Below are 16,687 nucleotides of genomic sequence, written 5' to 3' on the forward strand. Positions count from 1 at the left end.
GAAGCAGCTGGTCTGTGTTCAGACTTGCAGGGATAAAAGGCAAACTAAAATCTCAAAGTTTAAGTCTGACCCAGGTGAGTTTACCAGGTGACCAGTGGTTAACCTTAACCCGAACGAGGAAACCACCCACCCAGCAGAGCCAGGGAGTCTGGTGGTACCAGAACCTTAAATGTTGTGTAGCCATAGCATCAGGTGTTTAGTAAGTTGGTGAAAGAGTTAAAACATCAGTAGCAGCTTCATGTCTGATCAAATCCACAAGAGTGATTTAAGTTTGTGCCCGAGCCGCTCCAGTGGAGCTGACAGACGAACACAGACAACCTCTGGTTTCATGGAAAATTCTTTTCTGTATGTCAGGAAGTTTCAGACACAAACTATGAGCTAATTATGTTTCCTTTATATTTCAGTTTGTAGTTTAGTCTTATTACCATGTTTACTTTTAAACTTTACATTTATTTTTGCACCTACAACTGGCTGTGTGCCATCGGTGTGTGTGTGTGTGTGTAAGAGAGGGGGAGAGCGTGACTTCAGCCTTGTTTTATTTTACTACCTCTTTACTGAGCTGCCATTTCTGCTGTGCACCTGTGCAATGTCAATAAAAGATCTTGGATCTTAGCGGACTAGCTGCTCTCTAAAACTGACCTCTGACTCTTAGGTGCTGCAGGGGGCTGAAGGATCTTTTGGACCCTGTTGTAAATGGTGATGGTTACCCATAATGCACTGCTGCAGTATGTGAAGCCCTGGAGAAAACTTGTCCTTTTCCAGCCTTTTGGAATACATGAGCAGGAAACAGCGCCCCCTCTCGACACGTCATTCCGCACTATAAATAGGACCCGTGACGTCACGGGGCTGTTTCCCAGGATTGCTACGGGAGTGGGAGGCAGCTGCTCCCGGAGAGAGGACCAGGCAGCCGGTGCGGACGCAGGTTTTTCTGGAGGAAACTGGCTCGACGTTTTTTCTTTCTTTCTTGGAATTTAAAAAGAAACTTTTGAATTATTTTTGAAAACCAACTCGTGGAGTTAGGAGAGCTTCCTGAGGAAGGTAAGAACCGGCGTTTGGACCGGGAGAATCATTTTAATGAGACCGAGCTGTTAGCTAGCAAACCGGCTATAAAGCTCAGCAGCGTCCCGGTCTGGTCTAGAACCAAACACATGACACGACTGAGATTCGGTTCAACATCTGCTCGGAACCGCCGCTGGTGCGGGTTCGTAGTCCGAGCCTGATCTGTACCGCAAGCCCTCCCGCTTTGTTGCGGAGCGCAGCTCTCGCCAGACTTCGTTCAAAAATCGTTCGTTTTAACCGCAGTTGGAGCTTGAAGGGGGCACGGCTCGGAACGGCACTCACGGAGGAGGAGGGACGGGACCTGGCAGCCGTCATGGGAATGGACCGACACCACCGGCTGCATCACTGCACCGTGAGACCTCATATGCACGGCTGCGGCCTGCAAACCCTTGACGCCCGGCTGCTGCTGAGGCCGGGTCTGGGTCTGGAGGTTCTGGGTCTGAAGCGTCCTCTTCCGTCCAGGATGACACATACTGTGTTTTCAGAGTTCTGCAGCTCTGGTTCTGAATGAGTATTTCAATGCAGTCCTATTCAACTTTATTTATAAAGCGCCAAATCAGGACCAGAGTCGTGTCAAGGACCTTCACACAGTAAACATTCCAATGCAGGACAGTTCATTAAGCCAATTTCCGGTTCTGCTCCGGTCATACTGAGTCATTCAAGCTATTGGTGGGTTTTATTTAGCGTTGTGTCTCCTGCCGGGTGGAGGGTTCTCCTGAGGGTTCTGCTGCCGGGCGGAGGGTTCTCTTTAACTTTGGCGCTACCTCCTGGTTTGTGGCTGAATGACTAACAACCTTCAAGCTTCTGCTGGTCTCAGAGACCTGAGTTTCTGCATCAGCTTGTTTTAAAATATCTTAAACATCTTCAGGCTTCATGCTGAGGTAGAGGAGGCAGGAAGACATGCCTGTTAGAACTGGAAATGTCCTGTTTGGTTTGGGCTCGGCTTGAATCATTAATCTGGGTTCTGAATTGAACAATCCCTGAAATCTTGGACACAGATTTAACTGTTAAAAGACAAAGTTCTGGATTTCCTGGTCCGCGTGAACCCTCCTTTGTGGTCCTGAGATCTGGATCAAAACTTCCAAGAGTTTGAAATGACGTTCCTCCTCCTCAGGAAGGAGCTGGAGCTCTGAGGTGGTTCTCATCAGGATGTCCTCTGATCCATGAGTGAAGACCCAGTTCAGATCCAGAACTGTGGAGGGATGCTAGATCCTCTCTGGTCTGTGAAAACATTAAGGAGGTGCTGTCTGATCTGTCCTGCCTTCTGTCTAGGGCTGCTAGGACTAATCGTGTCATTCATAAAGGTTTAGCTTATTGCACCAGGATGTACCAAGATACCATCATTAGTGTGATTAGCTATGTGCCATCTATAATAAAGACAAGATGATCGCTTATCAAACAGCTTTAATTAACTTTGTAACCCGTGAATCCAAATGCTGCAGTCACATGGAGGTAGGCACCTAAAACCAAACATGACGTGTGTTCACAAGAGGCATGGTGGCAAGGCTGAAGCGCTTCATCTTCCAATCATAACTCAGGAGATAGCAGGACACACCAAGGTACGCCTGTGGTCCACACGTCAGCAGTTAGGAACCATCGACAGCTCTGAGGGTCTGCTTTACCATAAAGATAACAGATGTGATCTGATAGCACCTGTGCAGCAGTAGTACCTGTGCACCGGTTCTCATAGAAGCCTTCCTCCCAAATGTCACATGACTGAACGTGCTTTGCCCTGATAGGAGGGAAGGAGGTGTTGCTCATATCCTTGGACAGATTAATCTGTTAACAGTTAGTGTGCAGCTACTATGACTCTTTTGAATGTCTTTGCTTCGAAGTTAAAGGTACACCTAAGAAATTAGCACTTATCTATAGACCAACAGGGCCTTCTAGAACTTTCGTGGACCATTTTACTGAGCTCCTTCCTGTCATCACTGTAGATTAAACACTCCTTATCATAAGTGGTGACTTTAATGTTTATGTTGATAATGCAGCAAAACTGCAGAACAAGTCCTTGATATGCTTGAGTTGTTTGACCTTAAACAAAACGTCAATGCTCAAACACACGAGCAGGGCCACACTCTCGACCTAATCCTAACTAGAGACGAAGATGTGTCAGACGTTGTTGTTACAGATGTGGGTCTATCTGATAATTTCTGTGTTTTCTCTGAGATATCAGTCTCACCTGCTACACTTCAATCTACAGTTGTTCACAAAAAAGGTCAGATGACCACGCTGCTTCAGCTTTTACCGAACAGATGAACTTATCTACGCGTCCAACATCCAGCTGTGTTGATTCACTCTTAGCCAGCTTCAACTGCTAAACACAAAGTCGTTGACGCCATCGCACCTGAAAAGGTCAGACTCCTTTCAGGCAAACAGAAAGCTCCATGGAGGTTCTACAGATCTGTTACCAACCAAAAACAACAATGTAGAAAAGCAGAGCGCCGATTCAGGAAAAGTAACCTACCACCTTCATCATGCAGCCGCGTAGCTATAACACGGAGATAAAACAGGCGAGACGAGGCTTTTTCTCAAAAGTCATCAATGATAATATTAACAGTTCCCATGTTCTGTTTGCTACTGTCGAGAGGCTAACTAACCTCCCAGCACAGTTAGCCCTGGGAAACACACACACACACACACGCACGCACGCACACACACACACGCACACACACCTCTTAAAGGCTTTGCATTTCTTTTCCATCATGGTGGTGAAGTGGCATCAGCCTGGTAGGTGGTTGTCATGGTAACCAGGGTTGAGCTGCTTGGTCATCTCTGAAACCTCGATGCCGACCATGGACAGCAGTCTGCTGACCAACATGCTCAATGGCCTCAGTCAGGACGTTAGCTTGCTGAGGTTTCTTCCTGTTAAAAGGGAGTTTTCCTCTCCACTGTCGCTGCATGCTTGCTTAGTATGAGTATTGCTGTAAAGACTCTGACACTAGTCAGTGACTCGATGTGACCTGCTGGGTTTCTTGGATAGGAAACCTTGTAGTGCCTTGAGACGACCCTAGTCGTGATGTGGAGCTATATAAATAAACTTGAATTGAATTACACGTAACAAACGGGTCCGTTGAAGAGGAGCACTGTCATTACCGCTGTAACGTAGCGGGATGAAATAAATGATCAGCGTTTGTAATTAGAGCTAAAATACGTGACGTACAAACGTGTTCTAAAGGGGATGACATCACTACCGCTACTGGTGTTGCTACACCTGTTAGCAGCTAACAGAGGTAAACTCACCGAGGCGACTCTTTGTTCTCCACCGTGACGGGCTTCCTTTAAGGTGCATCGCCGATGTTTTCCCGTGAAAGGAGAGTTGGCGCTCTACGGGCCTTTCTTTGGTCTTGAAATAATGCTCCCAAACTTTTGAGCTACGCTGGCGACTCGCCCCGTCTTCTTCCTCCGGGAACGAAGGCTGATCTGGATGGCTGCTACTGCGCATGCTCCTCGGAGCTGAAGGTGGCACCTGACCCGGATGGCGACTACTGCATGTGCATTGAGCAGAGAGACAGGAAGCAGCTGCTAAACGTGCCGCAGCAGGCGACATTAAAAATCTTTATAAAATACTTCTGTCCCATCAGTCTGGTTTCCATGGAAACGGTACCCAGGGTCCAGAGTGATTGACAGCTGACTTAGGCTAATGTTGTCTCCTCACTGAGGAATTTTGGAAACTTTCTGTTCTAGTTGTGAGAGTTGGAGCAGGACCGGGTCAGACATCAGGTTTTGGTCGGGTTGGGCTTTCCAGAGGCCTTTCCTGAAACTGGTAGTGGAGTACTCAGAGACAAATGTTTATGTCAGACGTAGAACTGCTGGGTTCTGGTTCTGATTCTTGTTTGATGTGACGGAGGCAACAGGATGTTCGAGCTGCTGAGAAGGTTGGAGTGACCTGGTGGAGGAAGGTCCGGTTCTTGGTTCTGTGATGTGGAACAAAGCTGTTCAAGACCCAAGATCTTTCTGAACCAGTACTTTTGAGTTCAGACGGGTCAGAACTGGGCTCACATCGTATCTCCAGCTGAGATTAAACCCTGATCAGAACCAGCCTCTTCTCTAAGCTGGAGACAGGCCGGTAAAACCCAGAGCAATTCTCTGGTTCTGGACAGGAAGTGGGTTCTGGCTGAAAGGGTGTAGCAACCACCCAAAGCGTTGTGGGTAATGGCTACCATCCAAGTGTCTTATTGGGGATAAGCTGTTTAAACACGTCTTTATCATCTTAAAGTGCACGATGAGACTCTGGATTGGGAATGTCGGACAGCAGGCCTGTCTGCTTCTCTGCTGGACTCTAAACCCTCTTCAGGATCCAGACTTCCTTCCTGTTTCCTTCTCATTGGGAATCTGGGCTCAAGATTCCTGAAACTCTGGAAGATCATTTAAAACAAGGAACATTTCACTGATCCAGTTAGTGTGTGTGTGTGTGTGTGTGTGTGTGTGTGTGTGTGTGTGTGTGTGTGTGTGTGTGTGTGTGTGTGTGTGTGTGTGTGTGTGTGTGTGTGTGTGTGTGTGTGTGTGTGTGTGTGTGTGTGTGTGTGTGTGTGTGTGTGTGTGTGTGTGTGTGTGTGTGTGTGTGTGTGTGTGTGTGTGTGTGTGTGTGTGTGTGTGTGTGTGTGTGTGTGTGTGTGTGTGTGTGTGTGTGTGTGTGTGTGTGTGTGTGTGTGTGCGTGCGTGCGTGTGTGCGTGTGTGTGTGTGTGTGTGTGTGTGCGTGTGTGTGTGTGTGTGTGTGTGTTTCCTCATCCTGCATCCTCCTCGTCTTAAGCTAGCCCTAACCAAACCCACCCACCCTAAACGGTCAGACTTTATTATTCAGCCAATAATTACTTTAATGATTTCTTTACTCCTCGGAGGAAAACGAGGCTGCAGAAACGAACACAGATCTGTTTGTTTTATCCTTCAGTATTTACTCTTTCAGAAATAGTATTCTGTTCAGAAGTTACTGAGCTGCAAAAGTCGAATCTGTGAATATCTTACTAACTTTACTGAAGTTGTTTTCCCGTCCTGATTCGGGTGTCTCAACCCGCGATCACTATAATAAATAAATGAGGACACGGACCTACCCGGCTTTGCAGTCGCTGTGAGGATCTATCCGTTTTCTTGGGCCATCACCCACAGGTGTGGCTCTGCTCGGCTAAGCTAACTGCTGCTCAACTTTCCCTAAAACAAAATAATCGTAGGCCTCCAGACGTCTGAAAGTCTTTAACTCTTCATGAGTGAAGGGTCCATGTTTCTGTTGAATAGGAATAAACGTCTCCCCAGCAGATTTGTGAAAAATCAGAATGGGACCGACGTCTTCCGTCATCCCATAGCTCGTACGGGCTGTTAGTGACTGTCGTTTTCTCTCTAAACCTCCTCTTGTCTTTAGACGGTGAAGTGTTTATATGTCGGGGTTTTGTCCGTAGACGTCGCGTATCGATAGCAGCTTGCTTTTGCAACCCAGCCGCTCGCGCATGCACACAGAGCTGGAGGAAGATGTCCACAAAGATCCTGCTTTACCATACACCTTAGTAAAATGTAGAGGAAGCTAGATGGTATTAATATTTGCATACCCAACAAGCCTAGGTCATAGTACTCAGCCCTGGTGAAAGAGCTGGAGGGAGGTGAGATTGATCTTGCTTCCTTGGCAAGAAGTTTTCTCACAAATTTAGGGGTGAAAATCGATGCACAAGTAAACACGTTCAGGGTTTCCCCCAGCGCTTTATAAGCCTGGCGGCCCACCAGGCTTTGCTTGCCCACTCGACAGGCTAAGCGTCATGCTCCGCCCTCCTCCCCCACCGCAGACACGAACAGCGCAACCAAACTAGAGCCCTCCATCAGCTGATACTGGTGAGAAACAGCAGCGGAACGTGTGCAACCACCCCACCCCAACCCCCGCTCTCACGGAGGAGTGCTGTGGGACGGCGCGCGCGACACTCCCTCGTCGGCCGATGCCGCCAGGCTTAACTCATTTTCTGGGGGAAACCCTGACGGTTGTTCGGGCATGTTTTTTTTTTTTTAATATTTGAGACGCTCTCCAAGATAAAGCCTCTTGTCCATTTGGGAACAGTGGTACACGCTTTTATCACGTCCCGCCTCGACTACTGTAATGCCTTGTATGTTGGGCTGAGTCGGGCTGCAACTGCTCGGCTCCAACATGCTCAAAACTCTGCTGTCAGATCTCTTACTGGGATCAGAGGGAGGGATCACATTACCCCAGTGCTAGTCTCTCTGCACTGGCTCCTGGCGTTATTGGGCAAGATTCGAGATCCTCCTCTGTGTTCAGGGCACTGCAGGGCACTGCTCCACCTTATCTAGCTGCATTGTTACACAGGCTTGTCCCCTCTTGGGTCTTTCGCTGTGCTGGGCAGGAGTTGCAGGAAGTCCCGTGCTAGATCAACCAGGCTTTCTCAGTAATGGCACCAACCATTTGGAACGAGCTCCCTCTAACAGTAAAGCAAGCTCCACCTCTCCAGGTGTTTCAGTCTCACTTGAAAACCCATTTTTTCTTGTTGCCCCGCCTTTCTCCCCCACCCTTTCCTATTTGACCTGGCTTTTTAAAATACTTTTATCGGTTTTTCTATTTGTTGCTTTTTATGCAGTTTTTATGCCTTTTACTATTGTGATGTCTTTCTAAGATTTACGTACTGTGCAGCACCGTGGGCTGGCATTAAGCTGGTACAAGGGGCTATATATGGATTGATTTGATTGGTTGATTGATGATGATAATGAGCCACAGCTGCAGTTATGATCCCCCATGAAGTTTCTACATTGCACTAGAAGATAGTGGAGATGTGTAGGTTCTGTGTTGGGTGTTTCTGTTGAACTCTTTAGAGTTCAGAGAGTTAGAAAACTGACCCCCCCCATTCCGGTGCATCCCTAGTATGAAGTATAAAACACAGATGAAAGACAAACTCTGCACATAAATGGTTCTGATGAAACAGCAATGAGCTGCTGATCTTCCTGGTGACAGGGGCGATAAGGTAGTAGGTAACAACAGGTCAGAATCAGTCCAAATGCATAAAACCAGGTGACTTGTCGATGACCTGTGACCTGATGTCCGGCTTTAGGACATGTTATTGAGTCCAGCTGGCTGACAGTCTCACATGGACACGTGGTCCAACTAGTTCTAGTGTTGGTCCTGGTCTGGGTTTGGACTCTGGGCCTCCTCCTCTCCCTCTAAAGGAGCCCTGCTCCTCTTTGTATCGGTCACATTGCCCAAGCTTTGAAACTCGACCCCTGCCAGCTGGTGTCACTCCCTACCTGTGGGCAGGTTCTGGGCGGAGGCCCATTTAGTGGTTTTAAAGACCTTTTGTGTTCTGGTTGTCCTCACGGTTCTGCTGGTTGTGGTTCTGTTCTCCAGGAGGACTTTGACCCAGTTTTACAGCACCCGTCCCAGACCAGTTCTGTTACCAGAACCGGTTCTTCCAGCTGTAGAACTGAACCAGGTTTCTGCTATTGGTGGTCCTTTGGATCAGCTGATTGGCTACAGGACATGCTTGTCTGTCAGAGTTCATGAGAAGCTGTACTTCTGGTCTAAATAAGGTTATGAGGTCACGCAGACATAAATGTTTTTGTATGAAACAACTTTTATTAAAATAATTAGGTATTTCTGTTGTCATGCTTTTATTTTGGCGGTCCTGAACAATGAACTACTTTAAGAACAGAAAAAAATGCCTTTATTAATTTTAGCAGTTCTGGTACCAGAAGGTCCAGAACAGGCCTGGTGGGTGACAGATGTGGTCCTACAGACCAGACCAGAACTGGACCTGGAACCTTAGAGGAGCTGGTGAGGGTTTATAGGAGTTGGACTTCAGCTCTAAGAGGATGACCTGTCAATATTTAATCTGGATTATAGGCAGTTTGTAAAACATCAGCAGTTCATAAAGTCCTGCTGAAAGCTCCATCAGAGTCACACACGGGTTGGGCTGGGCCAGGTCTGAATGATTAACCTGAATGTGTCAGCAGAACTATGAAGTTCATCATCGGTTCTGCTTCGGTTCATCCAAGGTTTGAGGAAACATCTCCAGGAACATCAGGTGGAACCACCTGCTTATAACTCATCTGTTCAGGTGGTTGTGGGGGGGCGTGGCTACTGCAGCTGGCCAGACTCACCTGTCTGCTAGACTATGTTGTTCCTAGTCCCAGGTCCCTGGTACCCTGTCCTTGGTCTCTTGTTCCTAGTCCCAGGTCCCTAGTCTCACCTGTAAATGTAGAGTCATTTAGTAAATTTGAAATGAATACAAGTCCAGCTCCTACAGAAAAAAGTCAACTCCTTGAGCAGCCAATCGGACGTCACAACAGGCAGGAAGTGAGCCTCATTCTGATGCCATTCAAAATAAAAGCAGAATTTAAGTCACTCAGAGGTTTAGATGTTCCTCTACTGGTTTAGTGGCTAAAGGACCTTCTCAGTAGGTCCAGAGGTTCTGCAGAAGTCCGCTAATGACTTGCTATCTAAAGCTAGAATATCTGAAACCCGCAGGAAGGACCTGAGGACCATGACTCCTCACCTTTAGATGGACAACACCTGATGTGTGATCCTGCTGACCCACTCTCAGCAGGATCTCATCTGTTGTGGTTCTGGTCTGGATGTGGACCTTTAGTTTCAGCTCGGATGGTTCCTGGACCTGTCTGTTGTGACGTTTCTGGTTGGGACTGCAGCAGGAAACCCATAAAACTCATTCCATAAAGATAAACTGAGATGTTTGGTCCAAAGGTCATCAGCGCCATCAGCTCAGATGAAACGGAGCCTCATGGAACTGATTCATGGATCAGCTGATGTCCTGCTTCAGACGTAGTTTGATCTTCGAGAACCCGAACCCATCTTATTCATTCCAGAGGGGTCAACTCTACATGATTTCTGGTCTTCTAACCTGAGTTCTTACTCTAGATATAAGAGAGGATTGTATGTACAGCATCTCTAGATAAAAATTACAAGGTATTTCATAACAATAAAATATATTTAAAAATGGCAGAAAAAAGTAAAAATTCAGATGAAAATGAAAAAACCGCATGAAGAGAAGCTGATGAGGAGGAGGAGGAGGAGGAGGTCCCACCAAAGCCTGGTCTCAGGCTCAGGGGGAGAGGTCCAGAGTCTGGAGGCCACAGCAGCAGATGACCTTTGACCTTTGGTCTTTAGCCTGGTGCTGCACAACCAGTAGGACGTCCACAGCTAGGGGTTGCACTTAAAGCCCAACACCATTCAGGACATTTGGCAACTGTCAGAGATCACAAAGATGGGCAAATACACTACTGGTGCCCTGTGCTCTTCACAGATGAAAGCAGGTGCACACTGGGCACCTGTGACAGATGTGACACAGTCAGGAGATGGTGTGGAGAACATGCTGATGCCTGCAACAGCCTCCAGCATGACCAGTTTGGTAGTGGGTCTGTAATGGTGTGGGGCCGCACAGCCCTCCATGTTCTCGCCAGAGGTAGCCTGACTGCCATCGGGTAACAAGGTGAGATCCTCAGACACCTTATAAGACATGTGCTGGTGCGGTTGGCCCTGCTTTCCCCCTAATGCCAGACCTCATGTGGCTGGAGTGCGTCAGCAGGGCTGTGAGGGTGGGGCCAGATGATCAAACTCTGGGCCAAATGTAGCTACAAGCTGCGAATGAGTTAAATTTCACCCTGGACAGAGTAGCCATGATGGTAAACTAGACCTATTAAACTGTAAACATGTTTACTTCTGCTGTGGAGGAGGCCTTTTAAAGAGCTAGTCACCCCCAAATCAGCTGAAGCAGGACAGATGATGGTGCAGAGGACACGGTGGACAGGACTGAATCGGGACTGATGATGTGTTAGAGATGGGCTAGTCAATCCTGGTGCTGGAGGGCCAGTAACCAGCAAGTTTTAGCGCTTTCCCAGCTTCAACACACCTGAGTTCAATCAGCAGGTGATTAACAGGCTTCTGCAGAGCCTGATGAGCTGCTGCACAGGTGCACTGGAGCAGAGAAACCACTAAAACATGCTGAATACTGGCCCTCCAGGCCCGGAATTGAATAGCACTTGGTTGGAGGATGTGGAGGACAGGTGGTGGGGTAGTGGCAATAACAGAAACGACCTTCCTGGTTTTTACCTGGCCTGGTTCTCCGTACCCAGGTACGCTGGTACGTTCTTGTGTGCTTGACACCTATGATCTTAACAAGTACACCAGAAAGTGTGTTCTATATATGGGAGGATGAGGACAGCATCATGGCAACAAGGGCTGCTCGTTTCTACGGTTAAATCTGACATAAAATTTAAAGTCTAGTTTTCCCTTCAATAACAAAATAATAACAAATGTATATTTAATATTTGGTCCACCTTTAATCAAAACCAGCACTTCCTGCTGTTACATGAAGAAAGAGTTTCTTTTTTCACAACAGAGCTACGCAGCTTTTATTTTGATAGTGGGTTTGCTGAATAGCATTTTGAGAGATTGTGAAGACATCCATGGCATATTTCACAGGTTTCACACAATCTTACATTTTTTATTTGGATTTCTGATATAAAACCCTTCAGTTACGAGATTTCTGCTCTGACGTTCGAAGTTTGCAACACAATGCATCGTGGGATACTTTGCTGTCCCAAGTGTGAAGAAGGACGCATCCTCGATACAATGGGTAGAGCTAGAACACATCCTTGACCTTGGGAGGGAACTGATAAATACTTAGGGTTGGAACAGTACTTGGACCATCGTTGAGTACACAAGTACACGTGTTGAGAAACGGCCCTGGTTCACCTGATGAACTCTCCTGTGGTTCTGGGTCAGTTTCATCTGAAACCATTAAATGGAATGGAACTTGGAATCTTACAGTATCAACAGATTGTAGTTACCATGGAGACCAGTTTATTGTGGAAACAGCTTTGTGGAGTGGACTTCCTGTCATCCGTGACATGTTTACAGGTGCAACTTCCTGATTAGGATTCATCCGTGGGTCATATCATATTTGGATTCCTAACTTTAACAGCAGAGTTTCAGTTCAGAACCCCTGATCCGGCCCAGATACCCTTATCTGGTCCAGAACCCTGTCCATACTCCCTGATCCAGTCCAGGTTTTATTTCCCACGTTCTGCTGATCCATAGACGTTGTGTGGACAAGGAGTTCTGCAGACTCTCTGAATGTGTCCTCCTGGCCCGGTCCACTGTTCTGTGAGGGAATGCTGGACTCCCCTGTCCTGTATACTGACCCGTATAGGGTCCTGGTAGCTCCGGTTCTGATCCGTGCATTCCCAGTAATATTTACCCTCCAATCCCAAAATGCAACAGTCTCCTGTTTGTTGCAACAACAGCGTTTGCAGCTTCTGACCCTTCAGGGGACTCGGATGGACCCTTACCGTGATCAAACCGAGCCCTACCGTTCGTCACACACTCACCTGTATGACACCGATGATGTAACATAAACATGTCTGTTGGGTTTGTTGTTGATTTTCTAACCATCTGATTGTGTTATAAAGTTGTGACATCTCTGATGGTTCTGATCTGGGTTCTAGCCTACAGTGCGGCACGATGGAGGATGGGAAGCCGGTGTGGGCTCCCCACCCTACAGACGGGTTCCAGCTGGGAACCATCGTGGACATCGGAGCGGACAGTCTAACCATCGAGCCTCTGAAGCAGAAGGGAAAGGTGAGCTGGGACGCATCACCTGGTGGGTCAACAGACATCCGTAGTTCTGATTCTAGTCCCCTGGAGTCGGGGGCTTGTAGCCAGGGTTCCTCCCTTTGAGGTTCGGTGAATGCACCACGATGAGTTTGAGGTACTTAAAAGAATATTCTCCTTATTTTAAATGTTTACAAGTCATCATCTGTTTTAATTCATTTAGTCTTATTGGGGTTTAAAGTCTTTAGACTGGAATGTTAGCTATGTTATACATTGTATAATAAAGGTATCGTATGTCAGATTTCTGTCGTGAAACGAGGGCCGTGCAATCCGACGATCGAAGATCATAAAGGATTATAAAGTGATGACAGTCTTCACCAAAGCTCGGAGGTTGTAGAACCCCATATTTGCGTTCTATCACCTGTGCCGTTATTTCTGGATGCATCTATCGGCACCAGTGACGGTAGAAAGAGCACATTTTTCTCAGCCGAGACACGCTATTAGCTAGTGTGCAGACACACGATGAACCAATCGGAGCAAGTTTAAGGCAGAGTGTTGGTTTGTTTAGCTGGGATGCAGACATGAACAATTATGAGTCTTGGAAGGTGTGGCTTCTTCAGATACGAAGGTGTTTAACACTTAGTGAATGAGAATGTTTTAAAACACCTATGTGAGATGAATATTAACATTAATACATATCTTATTATAATGTGTATGAGTGTAGAAATTAACTTGTTAAATCAAACGCATACTGATCTGGTGTAGATAAGATCTGAAATGAATCATTGTAGGAACAATATTCACTTTAAAGCCATCATGGTTTAAGCACAGATTATTTAAACATCTTGTTCATTCATCACATGATTCTTTAACTTTTAAGCTTCTTTAAACTTCTTTAAAGTTATTAATAATTCCAGATGACTTTCCTCAGAGTGAAAAAGCAGGAGTCTGCATGAGACCTTGACTATGCTTAGACTTCCCGCGGCAGCAACAACCGGGGCAGAGGTGTGTTTGGACCTGGGTGTCCAAACAGATGGTGTTTTCATGTCTGCAAATGAAAGGGTATCTTGTGGTCCATTAGATGGTGAAAAATGTACCCCTTGGATACGTAACAGTGGGAGGAAGGATACACTGAAACAGATTTCAGCCTCAGCCGGCTTGGGGATGGTGGTGGTGGGGGGGGTCTCCTTTCATAAAACTAAACAGGGATGTAGCTACTGTCTACAGTCTGTGAGCCCGTGCAGTTGTCGAGTTTACACCACTCTAACTTTGCAGCACTGATATTTGTAATTCGACACTACCAGGTAAAAAGCTCCAGAATTGTTTTTAAAGAACTTAACCTGGTAAACAGGAGCGACCCGGAGGTTATTTCTTGTATCCCTAAGAAGCCACGGTATCTTTTGGTTTTACCCGAATATAAGGTCAATCAGGCTAGAGGCTAGCATTGAGCTAACAATAATAACAATGAATTTGAAGCTTAATATTCGGCTCAAAAAATATTTCAAGCTACTTTTTTCCATAACAAATAACTGGATATTACAGTGAAATGTATTTTACTTATCTACTTAATGTGTGTGTCTCGTCTTTACTTGTCTTCTGGGAATGAGAAAGCAACGTTTTGTTTAGAAAATAGGACTGCAGTACCCACATTTGACCACAGGATGTCAGTCTTCATTCTTACACATGGCACCTTTTGAATCTGGGTTTATATTATATATTATATTAGGATTATATTTTAATATTTCACTCCATCTGGTTCTATAATTGTTTTCCTGTGTTATTAAAGGAGACGATGTGTAGTTTTTACCATTAATCTCCGGAAATATCCATTGAAATATAGTTGAAAATGAATAAAATGATGCCCAGATGCTGAAAAATTATTGGCGGCTTTATAACATGTGACCATTAAAATTGGGTTTAAAATACATAGAAGTGGGTCTAAGGCTCTTGTCAATTTGGTCAATTTGGTCAAATGATTGGCTCGGTTAGAATTCTCAAGGGGCGGGGTTATTTGAATAGGAGAGTTCCCAGACCCTTTCTCTGTGCAGAATTAACCAGGAGGAGTCTGGCAGGCCAGGCTAGTGGGGTATCCCATATTAGACGCAATGCTTACTTCTTCAGGAGCATATGAGGAAAAACCGTTTTTACTGATTATCTCGCCCTCTACAGAAGTTTAAATTACGAGCTCTTTGAACACCGTGAACGCCGGCGGCTAGGTGTAGCTACAGGAGTGGCTGTGTAGCAAAAACAAACAAGGTCTGCTATCAATAATAAACATACACTTTAACAATAGTTCACGGGCGACATGCCCCATATAGAAACACTTTAACGCCTACAGATAGGAGAAGGTTTAGAGAAAAGCTTAAAATCTGTATTGGAGACAAGTTTGAAGTTATCTGGGATGATGAAACACTGTACGATGCGCCTGTGTTCTATTTACAAATCTGGTCGGGAGACATTTATTTCTATTTAGTAGAGTAGAGGCTGACACTTTTGTGATCCCGCTGGGTCATGTGATTACTGCAGGATTCCCGTGAAATGGGAGTCAGGTTATTTGTAATGGCATTACAGGGACAAAACAGGAAAATCAACGGGAGTGGGATTGAAAATGCATTTAGATTTCTGTTCAATATGAAACTCTTGTCTTTTAAAAGAACGTGCCGTTTGACGTGACATCAGCCCTGTCAGAGCTCTGTGACTACAGTGGTTGTGAAAACGCATCATCAGACGTGACCACGTGGGGTTCTGTTACTAGCTGGACCCCGCTGGTTTCGATCCGATAAAATAAACAGTTTAGAGTTTTTGCCTCCAGGAATCCAGCAGACTAGAATTCGTGCGTCTGTGTGGTGTTGGTCTGGGTGGTCAGGATGAAGGGGGTCCTTCCTTGTCTCCAGGTCTTATAGAAGCCTGTGGTCCATAAAAAGACCTGCTTAGTTGTTGCTATTAGGGCCCGTTGTGGTCAGAACCAGAACAATGGACAGTGTGTCTGCCTGCTGTTCGTGTGTACCAGTATCTGACACAAAGGCACGGTCCGACCATCCTATAATCTTTGTCTTTGTTCTACAACGGGTCTTCTTGGTACCACTAAAGAAAGCCCGGTTCCCCTAGATCCACATTTGTAGATGTGGACTTGTGTGGTTCTGAACTTTAATGTGGTTTCCTTCCCAGCATTCAGAGAGGCAAGGCAGTTTTATTCGTAGGGTAGCAGTTATGGTGCAGCATAAGAAACATTATTCAAAGGCTGATGAATGGGGCTGCAGCTATCGGATACTTTACTATTCCAGTACTCTCTTTACTATTCCAATACTCTCTTTACTATTCCAGTACTCTATTGACTCGTCCATCGATGAATTGACTATTCTATTAGACAAGGTTTCATGTGAAACGAGACTGGTCTGCTGCTGAAATGATAAAAGAATAAAACAACAAAATGATAAAGGGATCAACAATCTGTATTAAATTGTTGTCTAGTTTCCTCCTTCCCAGCTGATATTTACATTTAATAAATTAGACTTGCATGTCATTAAAAATTTAGGTTAAATATCAGTCATCTTGGTCTAAACAAAAGTAAATATATTCACATATGATCAGTAATATTTAATTATGTCAGTAACGTGTTCAGGAGTAAGCTACTGGAAACCATAACATTCAATATCTACTAGTAACAACGTAATGGTGGCATATAGACTTCATTATGTAAGGGCTGGCAACATAATTCAGTCGAAGTTGTATTCAAATATACAGGTCCTTCTCTAAAAATTAGCATATTGTGATAAAGTTCATTATTGTCTAATGTACTGATAAACATTAGACTTTCATATATATTAGATTCATTACACACAACTGAAGCAGTTCAAGCCTTTTATTGTTTCTGATATTGATGATTTTGGCGTACAGCTCATGAAAACCCAAAATTCTTATCTAAAAAAATTAGCATATTTCATCCGACCATAAAAAGAAATGTGTTTTTAATACAAAAACGGTCAACCTTCAAATAATTGTGTTCAGTTATGCACTCAATACTTGGTCGGGAATCCTTTTGCAGAAATGACTGCTTCAATGCGGCGTGGCATGGA

The 16,687-nt window shown here is 45.5% G+C and overlaps 1 protein-coding gene across 7 annotated transcripts in view; it reads left to right on the top strand.

Moving 5' to 3' along the window:
- The first annotated feature begins 854 nt into the window (after positions 1 to 854).
- Positions 855 to 16,687, top strand: part of myo6a (myosin VIa) — a 62,037-nt gene continuing 46,204 nt past the window's right edge. For all 7 annotated transcript variants that reach the window (XM_070544542.1, XM_070544544.1, XM_070544545.1 and 4 more), the window contains exons 1-2: positions 855 to 1,038; positions 12,506 to 12,638. In XM_070544542.1, coding sequence (XP_070400643.1) covers positions 12,522 to 12,638 — 117 coding nt within the window. In that variant the 5' untranslated portion in view covers positions 855 to 1,038; positions 12,506 to 12,521. The remainder of the gene's footprint in view (positions 1,039 to 12,505; positions 12,639 to 16,687) is intronic.

Source organism: Nothobranchius furzeri, chromosome 2, assembly GCF_043380555.1.
Source record: "Nothobranchius furzeri strain GRZ-AD chromosome 2, NfurGRZ-RIMD1, whole genome shotgun sequence".
Taxonomy (NCBI): Eukaryota; Metazoa; Chordata; class Actinopteri; order Cyprinodontiformes; family Nothobranchiidae; genus Nothobranchius; species Nothobranchius furzeri.